Raw genomic sequence first — 16,243 nt, 5'->3', positions numbered from 1 at the left:
GGAGCCAACGACCCGGCTCACCGCCTCGCCGTACTGTTTTGAAAGGTCCGTCCCTTCCTCTTAGAGCAAGCGCTGCTTCTTTAACGTTGCAGGGGTTTTTTGAACGAGCAAAACGCCGCAGAGCGGGCTTACCACCATCATAAAACAAGCCTGAGCTGATTTGAGAAAAGAAAAAGTAATAACTAAACGGTTGTCAGAAGAAGGGCGTTATCGTGTGCCTCCAGCTATTTGAAATTAAAACATTGATATAAAAATCTGAAACTGTGTCTGGCTGCAGCAAATACCTAGGAAGGGCGTCACCTGAAGCGTACAGCGGCGGTTCCCAACCAAGGGGTCGCGACCCCATTTTGGATCGCGAAAATTTTTTGTTGGGTCGCGGTGTGGTGCCTGGGGTCGCGGGGTCAAATTGGGTGCACAAAGTAAAACATGAAATTCTAGGAAGTGCAGTTGGCACAGACATAACACACAACAGATATAAGTTGTATACTCGCATTCTACAAAATACGGCAGAAAAATTGAATACTAACAATTTCGCAAACAATTTTTGGGGGTTATGGGGTCACGTATGGGGTCGCGAATTTTCGGCTGTGGGGTCGCGAAACTTTTTGGCAGCCATTTTTGGGTCGCGAGCCGAAAAAGGTTGGGAACCTCTGGCATACAGTTTTCGACGGTTTTCTACAAGGAATAACGACATGACTTTTATGCTGCCGCACGGCCGAAGAGGAGTCCAAAGAGAGAGAGAGAGAGAGAGAGAGAGAGAGAGAGAGAGCTGATTTCAGGATCTAAATCAGTCTCCAAAGATCCACCACGCCTTTCGGATAGTCACAGTCACGTGCACACGTGCGTCTTCGCCGCAAAACACAAGCGGCACGGCACGGTCTCTAGAACGTGGTCGTTTTCTTGCCCACCAAAGCACTGCGCACAACATTTTTTTTTGCGAGCACGGCGTCAATTGTGACGACCCTGTCCAGCGGAGGGGGAGAGGAGGGGAGGAAGAGGGGATGTTTGACATTAAATCCAACACCCTCATGTCAAAGATATTCCATATCAGAGAGGGTGCAGGGAAATAATATTCGGGCTGGATTTTGGTGTGCGTGTGTGTATTGGCGCGCGCGCGCGTGTGTGTCTGTCTGTCTGTTTGTGTGTATGTGTGTGTGTCGGTGTGTGTTGGTGTGTGTTAGTGAGGGTTGGTGTGTGAGGGAAAAGAGTTTGTCCGATTCTCGTGGTTCCGGTGACGTGCCGCTGCCGTGTGGCGCGACGCGAAGTTTGTCCCCCTGTCAGCGGAAGGGACGTGAGGCCCTAAAGGGGAAGGGGGAGGGGGAAGGGGGCGCTCAGGAGGCGAGCACATGGCCTGCGCGGTGGAGGGGGCAGGGGCGGCGGTGACAGCTCGCGGGGCGCACCAGCGGACCACGCCGCCGCGTCGCGACTTCAGAAGCTCGAGCGGGCGGGGCGAGGCGGGGCGGGACAGGGCGGGGCGAGCACAGCGTCCTCGGTACCTACAAATATACGACCCCATCGCCCAGAGACCACAGTGAACAGTGAGTCGCCGGACAAGCCGGACCTGTCCCTCAGGAAGCAACCAAGCGGAACCACCCCGACCAACAAAGTGAGTAACCAGAGCAGCCACCGGGCCAGGGCCACACCCTTACACCAGTTATGTAAGGAAGTCAAATCGGCAAAAACTAGTAACTTTTAATTCTTTCGAAAAAATATTCCTCTTAGTCCTCTTTTAGTGAAAATCAACTAAATTTTAGTCGATTTGACTCACTTTTTTCTATCAGTGTAGACACTGTAGAACAGTTGATTGGTTCCTTTGAAAAGAAGTTTCCAACATCGTCTTTCCTGTGCTATAGGAAGTGTTAAGCAGACAGTTTTAAAAATTCCTTAAAATGTTAATTTCTACTAGTATCGAGAGAGAGAGCGCAACTTGTGTGATGCGGAAACCCGGGAAACTGCGGATACTAAAACACTCACTGTCGAAGAACCCAGGTTTAGATTGGAATTCCGAAAGACAGCGTTCGAATGCAGCAGTTTGGTCCGTGTTTTGCCCCGCTGCGCTGCAGATTGATTCTGAGAGCAATTTTCGTCAACCCGTCTCTCTCGCACCTATGCGGGACGCCCGATGGGAGCGAGAGAGATGAGCAACTCCTGTAATCAGTGTGCTGAAGGCACCCGTACCAATTGCGTTCAAGTCTCCGTTTGTGAGATGCTTCGCAGTGTAGGCTCCGTCGGGATGAGGTGGGGGGGGGGGGGGTCACTACTGGATCTATGGAAAGGCGGTTCAGTGAGAAATCCCGGGTAAAAACACATGCTAATCCGGTTTCGAAAGGGCCGCTTTGCCTTTGACCGGCCATTAAGTCACCTGCTCAGGAAGCCAAGGCCACGGAAGGCCAAAGGTGTGCCAAGAAATCGCGGATAGGCTCCGCTAGAGTCCGAGTCCAGGGCGTGCCCGGTGGACTTCGGCCTCAGCATGACGCGCTGGGTCGCCGACGAAAAACGTGACCCGCTCCTGACCCGCCGTAACCCATAGTACTGGTGGTCAGATTTACACACTAACCTTGAAAATTTTATTCCCATTTGATGTCATTCAATAGTTAGCCTAAAGCTTGTATGCGTCACCGTTTATCCGACGTAGAGACTCATTTCGTAGATGGTCACGGCGGGCCAGAGAGTTTCATCCACGGTCCTCGCCGCGGTCAAAATCATGGCCCTCACCCAGGCGCTGCACAGTGGGCCGGAAGACCGGTGGAGGCGGCCAACGCTGGACGCGGTTTGAGCTCTAGAATCGCTAAATGGGACTAGAACCGAACTTGTCACCGTACCAATGGATTCCTCGTTTGAAGAGCAATCCATTGGTGGGGTCACAAGTTCGGTTCGAGTCCCATTTAGTGACTCTGGAGCTCAAAACGCGTCTAGCGCTTTGGCCGCCTCCACCGGTCTTCCGGCCCACTGTGCGGTGGTTCACGTGTCGCGTGGCGCGTTCGGGGCACTGGCTATCGGGCTGTTCGCGTCTAGGGTCAGCGCAGAGGCAACCAGCCGACGCGGCGCATTCCCCGCAGAGAAGGCTCTATTATTGATTTTAAATGTCGATACAACGGGGATCCCTCTCGAGTCCCTCGAAATGAGGTCATTTTCCAGCACGCCCGGCAGGTGACCGCCGCTCGCCACTTTGAGCGGACAGTTGGCGTGCGGAAGGTCAGGCCTAGGCGACGTGGAGACGCTGCAGACTCATTCTGAGAGTCGTTTCCGTCGCTCTGTCTCTCTCGCACCTTCACGGAGCGCCCCATGAGTGCGAGAGAGACAGAGCGACGACTCTCGGAACCAGTCTGCTGCCACGCCGGCGCCTTCTCCTCCAACGTATTCCTGACATTTTTCTGCCGCCAAGTATTACGTGACTTGGCGGCGGCATTCCAAATTTCGTTTCCAATCGAAAACGAACAAAACCAAAGTCGCGTCTTTGCGGATTGTTTCCCCGGCACCTGGCCTTGGCGCTGCTGCGCCGAATTTTCCCGCCGTATGGAATGGGACTTGTACAGATATCGCGCGATAACCTGTCAGCTGTGACAACACATGGCGCGCCGGCAGAACGCCCTGCCCTGCAGCCCAGCGCAGTGTGCCTGCACCATTAATCCGGTCCTACGCGACATCGACTCCGACTTTCGTCGCTCTGTCTGTGTCGCACCTATGCGAAACGCTCCATGAGTGCGAGAGAGACAGAGCGACGGAAACGACTCTCGGAATGAGTCTGCTGCGGCTGGCTTGGTCCCACGCCCGGCCGACATGCTCAATCAACAATAAAAGTGTCGTTCGAGCTTCCAGTCGGCACGGCCGGCCCGACCTGCTCGCCGCGCCGCGCCCGCGTGGCCGCCACCCCGTCGGCTCGCGCTGTCTCTTTCTAATCGTGCGGACGGCTAGACGGCAGGGGAGGGGGAGGGGGAAGGAATCTGCGGCGCGACGGCTCGGGTCGACACACTAGCCGCGACAGCCAATGGGGCGAGGGCGCCGCGGTCGCGCGTAGCTCGCGGAGAGTGGCGTGATGTGCCCCCCTCCCACCCCCTCTCCCTCGCGCCGTGGACCACGCGCCAGGAGCATGGAGGACAGGACGGCAAAGGGATCCGCACGCCCCGCCACGCCGCGCCCGCCACCACCCGCCCGCATTGCCCCGCCACTGCCACGCCGCCCGCCACGCCACGCACCGCCCCTGCCACGCCGAACACGCCCGCGGCGCGTACTCGCAGAACACCTTGACCTTAGACCCGCGGACCGCCTCGACCGCATGACCTTTTTTTGATACCACGTAAAAGGGCGTTTCTTTACGAAACTTTACATACATTTACATTTGATTTTGGACGATTTTTTAGGTGTCCAGCTTCATTTTTAATACACTATGACAAAATTGTCAAAATTAAATCTTTGCCGAGGCGGCACTTTTTTGTTTAACGTGGTTAAACGGTCTCCTTCAGGCCTTGCGAAAGCCAACATGCCAAGGAACAAGACTCAAAAGAATTTAGCTGCAGCTACCTGCAGCTGTGAGTTGTAGGGTCTCCCAAACATCGCCGAAAAGGCGAAAAACGGTCCCGCGCAGCGCAACTCTGCCACGCGCAACGGAGGCACTACTGCATAGTTGTTGCTTGAAATGATGAGAGATGTGCATGTCAGAGTTTGTCTTCAACGCGAGTATGCTTGTTTTGGTTTTTGCGTCGTTTAATTCATGGAAACGTAGAAAAGGTGTCAGACCATGTCTTGGCGTAACAGGTCCCTTTCTATTAGATATTGTCAGTGTGCACACTGGAGGGTCATATATTGTCTAAAATGGATTCCCCGCCCCTCAAAACCCCCGACTACCAAGTTACACGCCAAAATAACGATTCGTATGGCCTGGGAGAATTATGTCCGCCTAAACCGTTCGTGGCCCACTGTGGGCCGGCCCGACCTGCTCGCCGCGCCGCGCCCGCGTGGCCGCCACCCCGTCGGCTCGCGCTGTCTCTTTCTAATCGTGCGGACGGCTAGACGGCAGGGGAGGGGGAGGGGGAAGGAATCTGCGGCGCGACGGCTCGGGTCGACACACTAGCCGCGACAGCCAATGGGGCGAGGGCGCCGCGGTCGCGCGTAGCTCGCGGAGAGTGGCGTGATGTGCCCCCCTCCCTCCCCCTCTCCCTCGCGCCGTGGACCACGCGGCCAGGAGCATGGATGTGACAGGACCGGCGAAAGGGAGTCCGCCACGCCCCGCCACGCCGCGCCCCGCCACGCCACGCCCCGCCCGCCACGCCCCGCCACGCCACGCCCCGCCCCGCCACGCCACGCCCCGCCCCGCCACGCCGAACACCGCCCGCGGCGCGTACTCGCAGAACGACCTTGACCTTGAGACCCGCGGACCGCCTCGACCGCCACTGACCTTGGCCTTGCCCTCTGCTCCTCCAGATGGCCCCCAACGTCGCCGACGTCACCAACTACCGCAGCGGGGTCCTGTTCGAGACCGAGGACACCCCCGACTACGTGCAGGTCATCGAGAAGTCCGAGAAGACCAGGACGGTCAAGAAGGAGAAGCTGAGCGAGGCGCAGCCCATCTACTGGTCCAACGTGTACTGGTTCACCGTGATGCACGTGATGGCGCTGTACGGGCTGACCCTCGTCTTCTCCTCCGCCAAGCTGCTGACCACCGCCTGGGGTGAGTCGCGGAGTCGCGCTCTCGATCAAGGGCCGGAAGGGTGGCCTGCCTCCCGGCGCGCAGTCGGCCGCATGCGGCCAAAACGCGTTTCGAGCTCCAGAGTCGCTAAACAGGACTCGAACCGAAGAACCGAGCGTGTGACCCCACCATTGGCTTCCTCATTCGGAGGGCTATCCATCGGTGGGGTCAGACGATCGGTTCAAGTCCCGTTTAGCGACTCTGTTGCTCAAAACGCGTCTGGAGTTTTGGCCGCCTCCGCCGGTCTTCTGGCCAACTGTGCGGCTCGCCGTGCCTCTCGACTCCCAGCTAACGCTAAAGCCGCCTCTTCTTCTTCTTCGCAGCCGTGCTCCTGTACGTGGTCGGCACCCTGGGCGTGTCCGCCGGCGTGCACCGGCTCTGGTCCCACAAGGCCTACAAGGCCAGGCTGCCGCTCAGGATGCTCCTCACCTTCTTCAACACCATCGCCTTCCAGAACTCCATCTGGGAGTGGACCCGCGACCACCGCGTGCACCACAAGTTCACCGAGACCGACGCCGACCCCGTGAACGCGGCCCGCGGCTTCTTCTTCGCCCACGTCGGCTGGCTGCTGTGCAAGAAGCACCCCGACGTCACCCGCATCGGCAAGACCGTCGACCTGAGCGACATCGAGGCCGACCCCTGCGTCGCCTTCCAGAAGAAGTGAGTTGTGACGCTGCTAATACAGTGCACACTGCACCTGGCGGACAGTGCGACAGAGGCGGCCAAACTTATTGACGCGTTTTGAGCTCCAGAGTCGCAAAATAGGACTCAGAGACTCCGGACCTCAAAACTCGTCGAGAATCTTGGCCGCCTCCACCGGCCTTCTGGCCTACTGTGTATCGGTCTCGACACTAAGGTGCTTCTCTGTGCAGGTACTACGGCCCCCTGGTGCTGACCCTGTGCTTCGCCATGCCCACCATCGTGCCCGCCGTGGCCTGGGGCGAGTCCTACTGGAACGCCTTCTTCGTGGCCGCCATGCTGCGCTACACCCTGTCCCTGCACGGCACCTGGCTCGTCAACTCCCTGGCCCACTGGGCCGGCGGCCGCCCCTACGACGGGTCAGTACTTCACACACCAACTCACAGTGGGCCAGAAGACCGGCGGAGGCGGCCAGAACTCTAGACGCGCTTTGAGCTCCAGAGTCGCTAAATGGGGCTCGAACCGAATGGATTGCCCTCGGAACGTGGGATCCATTGGAGGGGTCACACGATCGGTCCGACTCCCATTTAGCGACTCTGGAGCTCAAAGCACGTCTACAGTTTCAGCCGCCTCCACCGGTCTTCTGGCCCACTGTGCAACTGCTCTTGTTTTCCGAAGCAAGTTTTTAACCATTATTCTCTGACTTTTGCAGTTCCATCGCCGCCCGCGAGAACGTGCTGGTCTCCATCGGCGCCCTGGGTGAGGGATACCACAACTACCACCACGTCTTCCCCTGGGACTACAAGACCGCCGAGCTCGGCAAGTACTCCACCAACTTCACCACCGCCTTCATCGACTTCATGGCCAAGATCGGGCAGGCCTACGACCTCAAGTCCGTCAACGAGGACATGGTCAAGACCAGGACCCTGCGCACCGGCGACGGCACCCACCCCGTGTGGGGCTGGGACGACAAGGAGATGCTCCAGGAGGACCGCGAGCTGGCCAAGATCGAGTAGACGTGCCAACCAACCTCCGCCAAACCAGACTGTTTAAATTTTAAGTTTTTGAGTTGGCATCGGCCAGCCTGCGCCGCCGGCCTTGTGAAGCGTTGTGAAGTGACCATGGCGGGCCAACCGGCCGGAGGCGAATAATTTACCGCCTGGATTCCCGTTTCGGCGTTAACCTTGCGAATTTTGGCAGCACTGACGCCTCAAATTAACGCCTCCAGTAGAGCGACGTTTTTCTTTTTTTTTTGTCTGCTGCTTCTAGTCTTGACGGAAGGCGACCGGCCGTTTGCTCAAAGTAAACACCGGCCTTAAGTGTATCTCTTGTATTCAAAATGAAAAGACGAGGCCGAGTGGAACGTTTCGAGGATGACGCCACCTCAAACGCAGACCTGATACTGTTTTTGTCGTAGTTTTTAGGAGACCTAACTTATTTTCATTCTCATAAAAAAAGTAATGTTCATTGTTTGAATGCAATTCGTTAGCTGTAATGATTAGAGTGATAGCATTATTGTGATACAAGCTGGATGCATCAAACTACTTGATTTCCACTTAATCTTAAGCGCATCAACATACCTACCATACGATTTCTTCATCTTTTTCATTATAAAATAATAAAACATAATTTTCCAATTGTAACCCTGGTGTTATTTTTCGGAAGTTGAATGATTTCCGCCACTTTCCTTCATGGCAGTATTTATTTACAAAACTGTGGCAACAAAGGGTGCCAGCCCTCATCACTATCACATTATTGAAACACAATTAATTAACTTATTAAAAACCACACTACGGGCGCCGCACGAAGCTGCCTTAATAAATATGGACAGTTGTCAGAAATATTAAGCACCTGAGACGAGTACGAACATTAAGTATAATTAAAGTATTTCGAGCAGCATCTTGAGCTTCGCATACATGTAAGATAATCAAAGGCACTGAACTACTCTAAAATCTAAACACAATCTCACTTAGGCTAACGGTAGTGGCTTACACGATAATAGTTTCAACGTGATTCAAAAAGTGGGAATAAATAATTTGTGAAAAGTCCTCTAGCGCCTGGGGCACTGATTGGCAAGAAGCGACGCACACACACACACTCACTCACACACACACTCACACCACAACACGAGTTGAGGCACCCTTGTGTTCGCCCTTCGGCTTTGGCATCGCTTTTTTGATCACAGGTAAAATTGTAATGATGAAGTTGGTGGCCACTGGTCATAAGGGCTTCATTCAGTTGGGTCTCCACTTGGGGAACTTGATGGGCATTCGCTTCCCGGGGAAGCCCTTGGCGAAGGGCTTGTTGGCGTTGGTGGACAGGTAGTAGATGCCCCTCGCCCTGGAACAGCGGTAAGGCTAGGTTAGGTTAGGCTTATCACAAGATGCTCACAGTGAGCCAGAGGACCCGTGGAGGTGCTCAAAATCCCAGACGCGTTTTGAGCTCCAGAGTCACTAAATCGGGACTCGAACCGAACGAGGAGTCCATTGGTGGGGTCACACGTTTGGTTCGAGTCCTGTTTAACGACACTGGAGCCCAAAACGCGTCTAGAAATTCGGCCGCCTCACCGGTCTTCTGGCCCGCTGTGTGCGGCCGGCGGCGAGCACCTGGTGGGTAGGCATCCCTTGCTGCACTTTCACTCTCTACGCTGCCGGATGGGCTGCCTACCCGCCGGGCGGCTCGGCGGTTGGGGTCGTTCCACTCACGTGTGAGGGGCGTCCTCGCCCATGATGATGTAGTCCTCGTCCTTGGGCTGGCAGAAGCCCAGCAGGTACATGAACAGGTTGGGGCACGGCAGCGCCCAGAAGCCCACCGGCGTCACGATGGACTCGACGTAGTACGGGGACACCTTGGTGTGGTCGCAGGACAGCGTCTCTGCGGGCGGAGGAGGACCGCGTGAACGTGGTGTTGCACTCCAGGGGCAGGCGACCCACTCTCACCCACTGCCACCCACTTTGACCTACTGTGACCACTGCACTGTACTCACTGATGAGGGAGTCGCTCTGGCAGCCGGGCTGCGTGGTGCCGCCGTTGACGTAGTAGTCGACGTGGCCGTTGGGGCCGCGCTGGCCCAGGATGCCGGCGCCCGTGTGGATCACGTCGATGAAGTGCGCGTCCGAGGGGTCCAGGTCGTGCGACCGGTTGGAGCCCTGGTAGAAGATGATGGTGGGGTCCAGGCCCGTGATGCGGCCCAGCTTGCCCTTGTCGTGGTCGATGTAGTTGGCCACGAGGCCGGCGATGTGCGCGCCGATCGAGTAGCCGATCAGGTGGAAGCGGTCGGGCGCCACCAGGTCCTTGGTGGTGGTGCCCACGTAGTTGACGAGCTGCGAGACGCACAGCGCCAGGAACGACGGCGACCACTGGATCTGCGACAGGCAGGGCAGCCTCACCAGCGAGTTGTAGTCCACCACGAAGATGTTGTAGTCGCCGCGGATGAAGTAAGCTGCAATCAAGGAGAGGCAAAGGTGAGCTTCGCGTTGAATCACTGTAAGGTTTTTTTTTGCATGTTATGTTTATGACCAAAGCGTAAGCAGCTGTGTGGCCTATTGTCCTCGACTGTCCCTATGCAAGCCGCCGCCCGCATGTGTGCATCACACTCTCGCTATTTACGCAATCCGGATTCCCAAAATCAGGAATGGTCACGCTGCCTGGGCAAGACTTCGTCCAGGACGGCGTCCAGGACGTCGGGAGGGGCAGGGCACGGCCTGCATGCGGGAGGGGCGGATGGCGGATCCGGGATTCGGCTGGACACGCGCGCCGGCGTGCCACGGCAGTGGGTGGAGGGGGAGGGGAGCTTCGACGGCACCGTGAGTAGGTCAAGGTGGTCCCGAGGTGGCCGACGGGCCTTCTCCGCCAAAGGCCGCCTCGCCGACGACGCACAGTGGGCCAGAAGACCGGTGAGGCGGCCGAATTTCTAGACGCGTTTTGGGCTCCAGTGTCGTTAAACAGGACTCGAACCAAACGTGTGACACCACCAATGGATAGCTCTCCGAACGAGGAATCCATTGGTGGGGTCACACATTTGTTTCGAGTCCTGTTTAGCGACTCTGGAGCGCAAAACGCGTCGAGAGTTTTGGCCGCTGGCGCAGATCGGCGACAACGCGTTGCTCACCTTTCCGGAGGTCGGTGGACGGCGAGTACTGGCGGCCGCCCTGGAACCCGTGGATCAGCACCTTGATGGGGTGCTTGGGGTTGAACGGCGTGCTGAGCAGCGACTCGGGCCTCGTCACGTCCACCCTGTCGCCCTGCTCCTGCGTCGTCCTGGACAGACAGGGGTTAAGGTTCAATAAAGCGACAAGGTTTCAGGTGGAGAGTTTTAGATTTCAAGGAGTGAACGATCCAAATTTGTCAGGTGTAAAGTTTCAAGTTCAAGACTTGAAGTTTAAAGGATTCGTGTCTGAAAAGCAAAGGTAATTAAGAGCTAATGTGTAAGATTTGAGATCCAAGGCTTTGAGTTGAAGGCTCGACTTCCATGCCGGCGTGGCGGCCTTTCAAAGCGCGAGGCGCACGCAACGCCAACGCAGAAGTTGGCACCACTGGACGCCAGCCAATGGGAGGACAGGGTTTTGGCGGGAAACGAGTCGTCAACTGGCGGCGCTGGCGGCGGTCGACACAGCGGCAACTCCGACATCGCGCAAAGCATACTGAAATCGCTGTCACCGCCGTCGTCGAGCTAGCGGTCTGATTCCGAGAGTCGTTTTCGTCGCTCTGTCTCTTTCGCACCTTTAAGGTACGCCTCATGAGTGCGAGAGAGACAGGGCGACGAAAACGACCGAAAACGACTCTCGGAATCAGTCTGCCGAGCACACAGCGAAAAGAGTTGATTATCTCTTCGAAGTACATAATTTTGATTAAGATGGTAGCATGCTGTGACTTTTTCCATTACTCAGGTGTAGTAAAGGAACTAAACTCTACGCAGTTTTAATCGAATCGACGTAACCCTTTTTTTCCCCAGTGCGTGCACTTGCTAGTGTAGGAAAACGAGTTCGGGAAGTCGAGCAGCCTCGTCCCAGACCGCACTTGGATTAGCGCGGCGAGATGAACGCGACGGGAAGAAAGCTGTTGGCGGCATTGTGTCGGAAGTCGGACTCTGTCTCTCTCGCACTCACGGGGCGTCCCGAGCGGTCCCGCGTGGGTGCGAGAGAGACAGAGCCGTGCGGGGAGGGCGGCCGTAAACAGAGGTGGCGGAATGGGATGGCCGCCGCGGAAAAGAGGGCCATCTCGTCTGTCTCCCGGACGGCCGCGCCGATTCCGAGAGTCGTTCTCGTCGCTCTATCTCTCTCGCACCCAGACGGCACGCCTCACGAGTGCGAGAGAGACAGAGCGAGACTCTCGGAATGGGATGCGGCCAAGGCAGTGAAGGCAGCGCCGCCACCTCCGCGCATGGCAGGGCGACTCGACGTTGCGCAACCGACTCGTCATCCTCTTCTTTTCCCTCTATGCTCTCTTTTTCATTTGGCGGCTCGCGGACAGGAACACGGTGATTAGCGTCGCGTGAAAGGGAGTACCAACTTAACGACAGACAGAGAGACAGACAGACGGACGGACAGACAGGTTGGACAACGCACTAGACATTTACGGACGAGTAAATAAACAGCTTCACACGCAAGCTTTCTTCCGTAGGATTTCTTTCTAGATTTCTCGAAAATGTTCGGAGGCCGGCTCAAAACTCCATACGCGTTTTGAGCTCTAGAGTGGCTCCACAGGGCTCGAACCGACCGTGTGACCCTACCAATGCGTTGCTCTCCGATCGAGAAATCCACTGGTGGGGTCACACGTTCGGGTCGAGCCCTGTTTAGCGACTCTGGAGCTCAAAACGCGTCTAGAGTTTTGGCCGCTGCGCCGGTCTTCCGGCCCACTGTGCGACGGACAGTACGGTGAGCTTTAGAAAGTGGCGCTGAAGGCTGACCCCGCATGCCGCGGTGGCGCCGCCGAGCAGAGCTTGCAGAGGCAGGACGCCGCGGACGGACTGGCGGACCACGCTGCCGCAACCTTCATTTGAATATCATTTCGACGGATTCGTCCCTCCCGTGGCATAACAACACAACCTGAGCGACGCCCCCGTGCCCCGCGCTCGGCGTGCTCGGTTATTACGCGTGCCGCATCTGTCGCGCAGCAAGCGGCGGACATGACTCCGGGACCCGCTGAGGCGGACATGACACAGTGGGCCAGAGGAGCGGTGGGGTCGCCCAAAACTCTAGACGCGTTTTTAGCTCAAGAGTCGCTAAACAGGACTCGAACCGAGCGAATGACCCCACGAATGGATTGCTCTTCGAACGAGGAATCCATTTCGTGGGGTCACACGTTCGGTTCGAGTCCCATTCAGCGACTCTGGAGCTCAAAACGCGTCTAGAGTTTTGGCCGCCTCCACCGGTCTTCTAGTCCACTGTGCAGAGGCGGACATGACTCCGAACGCCACGTCCTCGGGCTCCTCGTCCTTGCAACCCATGCGAACACATGAGGGTGTCAATGGATTCCTCGTTCGCAGAGCAGCCCATTGGTACCGCCATGAGATTCGAGGCCTTTCCGAGGGCTGTGGAGCTGTAACGCGTTGCGTCCTCCCAAACAGGTCCCGGCCCACAGTGTGGTGGTCCCGCCGCGGTGGCGGTCATAGTGGGCAGCGGGGCAGCCGACCCCGGAAACATGAAACCATACCGCCAACCGGGCGGGCTGATTCCGGGCAGCGTCGCTCTGTCTCTCTCGCACGCCTCCGGAGCGGCCCGTGAGTGCGAGAGAGACAGAGGCGCTGCGTTGCGTACCTGGTGTACAGGTAGAAGTGGATGCGCGGGTGCGGGCAGGTGAGCGGCGGCTCGATGCAGGACGTGGTGTTGAACAGGTCCCGCACCGAAGTCACCGGCTTCTCCGTCTTGTTGGCCTTGTTGTTGTTGGCGGCGATGTTGTTGACGGGGGCGGGCTGCTGCCTCTGGGGCCGCTGCTGGTTCTGCGCGCGCTGACGGCGCTCTTGCTCCTTAAGAACAAATGGACAAATGAACGGACCTGGGCAAGAGAGGTAACGCTTCGGTAGGTGTAAGTTGGGGAAGAGAAGTACCAGGGCAAGAAAAGAACACACCCCCGGCCTACTGCCTACATCTCCACATTCATTTGACAGAAGTTCCAGACTCATATTTTCAGTTTGAGTACGAATAACAGTGCACATTAACCCTGCACTTTTCTTACCCTCCTCTATTTTTACCCTGTACTTTTCTATCCCGCTGTACTTTTCTAACACTGTACCCTGAACTCTTCTCCCCAACTGACTCGAACCCGGGTCCCCACTCACCTGCCGCTGCTGCTGCTGCACTTGCTGCCGCTGCTGCCGCTGCCGCTCCCGCAGCCGCAGCTCCTGCGCGCGGCTCTCCTCCTGCTGGCGCAGCGTCTCCTGCTGGCGCTGCTGCTGCCGCTGCCGCTGCTGCTGCAGCCGCCCGTCCTGCGGCCGGTCCTTGTCGGCCTGCTGCTTCTGCAGGAAGGGCAGCAGCTGGTCCAGGTCGATGACTTCCAGCGGCGCCCTGGGCGTGGTGGTCGTGGACGGCTTGGCCTGCTTCAGCTGCGTCTGCTGCTGCTGCTGCTGCTTGAGCTGCACCTGCGGCCGGCGCGGCGGACTGGGCGACGGCTGCGGCTTGATCTTCTGCGACATGAACTGCTCGTGCGAGTCCACCAGGTTGAGCTGCTGCTGCTGCAGCTGCTGCTGTTGCTGCTGCTGGCGGATCATCTGCTGCAGCATGTGCTGCTGCTGCCGCTGCTGCTGCTCCTCCTTCTGGCGCACCTCGTGCAGCTGCAGCTGCTGCTCCAGCAGGCTGTGCAGCTCGTGCAGCTCCTGCAGCTGCGGCCGCTCCACCTGCACCGACTGCTGGATCTGGAAGCTCGGCTGCGGCCGCGCCAGCTGTTGTTGTTGTTGCTGCTGCTGTTGTTGTTGCTGTTGTTGTTTTTGTAGTTGATGGTGATACGGCTGGTCCTGCAGGCGCTGCTGCTCCAGCTGGATCTGGTGGTTCAGCTCCTGGTGGAAGAGCTGCTCGAACTGTGGGTCCTGGAAGAACTGGGGGAAGTCCGCCTGGTTCGCCCCTCCCGCGCCGAGTCCCGGACGCAGGAACGACTTGCCCTGCTGCAAAAAGGAAAAAAGTGTTAATTTTTATTTAAAAAGAAACAAAATCTTAACACTGTAAAGATTTGCTCTCGCATTATGGTATGATGGATGACATTCCTTCATCACTATCAATTCAAGGCAATTTTATCAGAAATTGGTGACATTTTCACCGAGGTTTGTATATGTATTGTATGGGCGTGGCAACATTGTCATCAACTGGTTTGATGCCAGCGTTGTCAGTGAAATTGGCCTTGAAATTGTCCAGCAAGTGAGGGTCAAAATGTTGATCACAGTGTCCGAGGATTATCAAGTTGTTGGTTTTTTGTTATTGTCTTTTTTTCCAGTTTCCGAACTTACATCGAACGGGCCGAGGGCGAGCGGGTTGCTGGCATTGAAGGAGGCGCTAGACTGGAACTGGGGCTGCTGGAACTTGTTCTGGAAGGGCTGCGACTGGAATCCCTGCGAGAAGCCCTGCGACTGGAAGCCCTGCGGGAAGCCCTGCTGCTGGAACGACTGGTGCTGCACGTCCCGGGCGAAGGGTCTGGAGTGCACCGGCTCCAGGGGCGAGTAGGGCGCGTAGGGCACCGGGTTGGGGAAGTCCCGGAACTGGTAGGCGTCCTGCCCCGCGATGCCTGGAGCAGAGCGCAGTGGTTGGCCTTAGGGTCATGTGCAAATGCAAAAGGGATAGGGAGGTGGCCCACTGTGCGCCAAGTTTGCCTGGACTCACCGGTGACGAGGGTCAGCAGGGCGGCGGCCAGGGCGGCGACGGCGGCTCGGCTTCCTCCGGCGGCCATGGCGGCAGCGTTCACATTCTCTGCAACACCGAGTACGCTGCTGGAGTCTGGAGAACTGGAGTCTCGAGCACTGGAGTCTGGTGAACTCGAGTCAGAAGCACTGGAGTCTAAATCACTAGAATCTAGAGCACTGGAGTCTGGGGCCACTGGAGTCTGCAGCACTGGGCTGGAGCACTGGAGCAGTGGGGCCGCTGGAGTGGTGCGGTGCGGGCAGTGCCCTGGCGGTGCCCTGACCGGCCGAGTGCAGACTGCACCGAAAACGGCGCCGCCCCACCTGTGCCGGCCCCCACCACGCCACGCCGCGCCACGCCGCGCCACTCCAGCGACGTGTTAAGCAACGGCCGGCTTGGTTCATGGTCACGCCGGGCAGTCGGTCCGCCACCGGCGCGGCGCGCCACCCGCCACGCGACTGGTGCACCGTAAGTCGGTAGACGGCGGCGGATGAGCGAGCGTCGTCGTGCTGCAGCCTGATCCCGAAAGTCGCTCTCGTCGCTCTGTCTCTCTCGCACCCACCCGTCCCCGAATGGGCGCGAGAGAGACAGTGACGAAAACGACTCTCGGAATCATCAGTGTGCTGGATGCGGGCCTTCTTTGGGGGACAGGCGTCCGCCTCGGCGTCCGCGCCGCCCGCGCCGCCCGCGTCGCACGCCTGCCTTCCTTCCGCGGGAGAGACCCCTCTCCGTTTTCGGCGCCCAGCTTTTAGCCTTTCCTCGTTCTTATCTAATTCGTTGCATGTACCATTCTTCCCCCCCCCTCTCTCTCTCACACACACACACATTCGCTCTCTCACAGAGGCAAGGCGCAAATGCAACTGGGCAAAGGTTTTTTTTTTGCGAGGGTGTATGAACTCTTGACCCAACAATTACGCTATTGCTCTATCACGCCTCAATCGGATTGAGCTAAAAACACCCCAAAGTCCGCCCCCCCCCAAAGGTAAAAATGGGATAATTTTGGCTATTGCGCTACTTTTACGCGGACTATTGCACGTGCTCTGACAGACAGAGTGACCTGGAGTGACCCGACCCGGCTATTACGCGAGTGCAT

The 16,243-nt window shown here is 57.5% G+C and overlaps 2 protein-coding genes across 2 annotated transcripts; one reads left to right on the top strand and one right to left on the bottom strand.

Annotated features, from left to right (window-relative positions):
- Nucleotides 1-1,453: 1,453 nt before the first annotated feature.
- Nucleotides 1,454-7,362, top strand: LOC117649463 (acyl-CoA Delta(11) desaturase-like). Its single transcript, XM_034392290.1, has 5 exons — nucleotides 1,454-1,606; nucleotides 5,422-5,668; nucleotides 6,010-6,346; nucleotides 6,559-6,744; nucleotides 7,038-7,362. The coding sequence occupies exons 2-5, from the start codon at nucleotides 5,422-5,424 to the stop codon at nucleotides 7,339-7,341; spliced, it is 1,074 nt and encodes a 357-aa protein (XP_034248181.1). The 5' UTR covers nucleotides 1,454-1,606; the 3' UTR covers nucleotides 7,342-7,362.
- A 646-nt stretch (nucleotides 7,363-8,008) lies between these two features.
- On the bottom strand, nucleotides 8,009-15,422 carry LOC117645528. The gene is made up of 9 exons (XM_034385807.1): nucleotides 15,133-15,422; nucleotides 14,763-15,037; nucleotides 13,672-14,423; nucleotides 13,605-13,629; nucleotides 13,084-13,292; nucleotides 10,437-10,585; nucleotides 9,312-9,767; nucleotides 9,031-9,199; nucleotides 8,009-8,665 (listed from the first exon to the last, which is right to left on the bottom strand). Exons 1-9 carry the CDS (start codon nucleotides 15,197-15,199, stop codon nucleotides 8,560-8,562), a joined length of 2,208 nt encoding a protein of 735 aa, XP_034241698.1. The 5' UTR covers nucleotides 15,200-15,422; the 3' UTR covers nucleotides 8,009-8,559.
- Between the last annotated feature and the right edge of the window lie 821 nt (nucleotides 15,423-16,243).

Source organism: Thrips palmi, unplaced genomic scaffold, assembly GCF_012932325.1.
Source record: "Thrips palmi isolate BJ-2018 unplaced genomic scaffold, TpBJ-2018v1 HiC_scaffold_10, whole genome shotgun sequence".
Classification (NCBI taxonomy): Eukaryota; Metazoa; Arthropoda; class Insecta; order Thysanoptera; family Thripidae; genus Thrips; species Thrips palmi.
The sequence above is the reverse complement of the archived record's forward strand: the minus strand, read 5'-3'. Positions and strand labels throughout refer to the sequence as shown.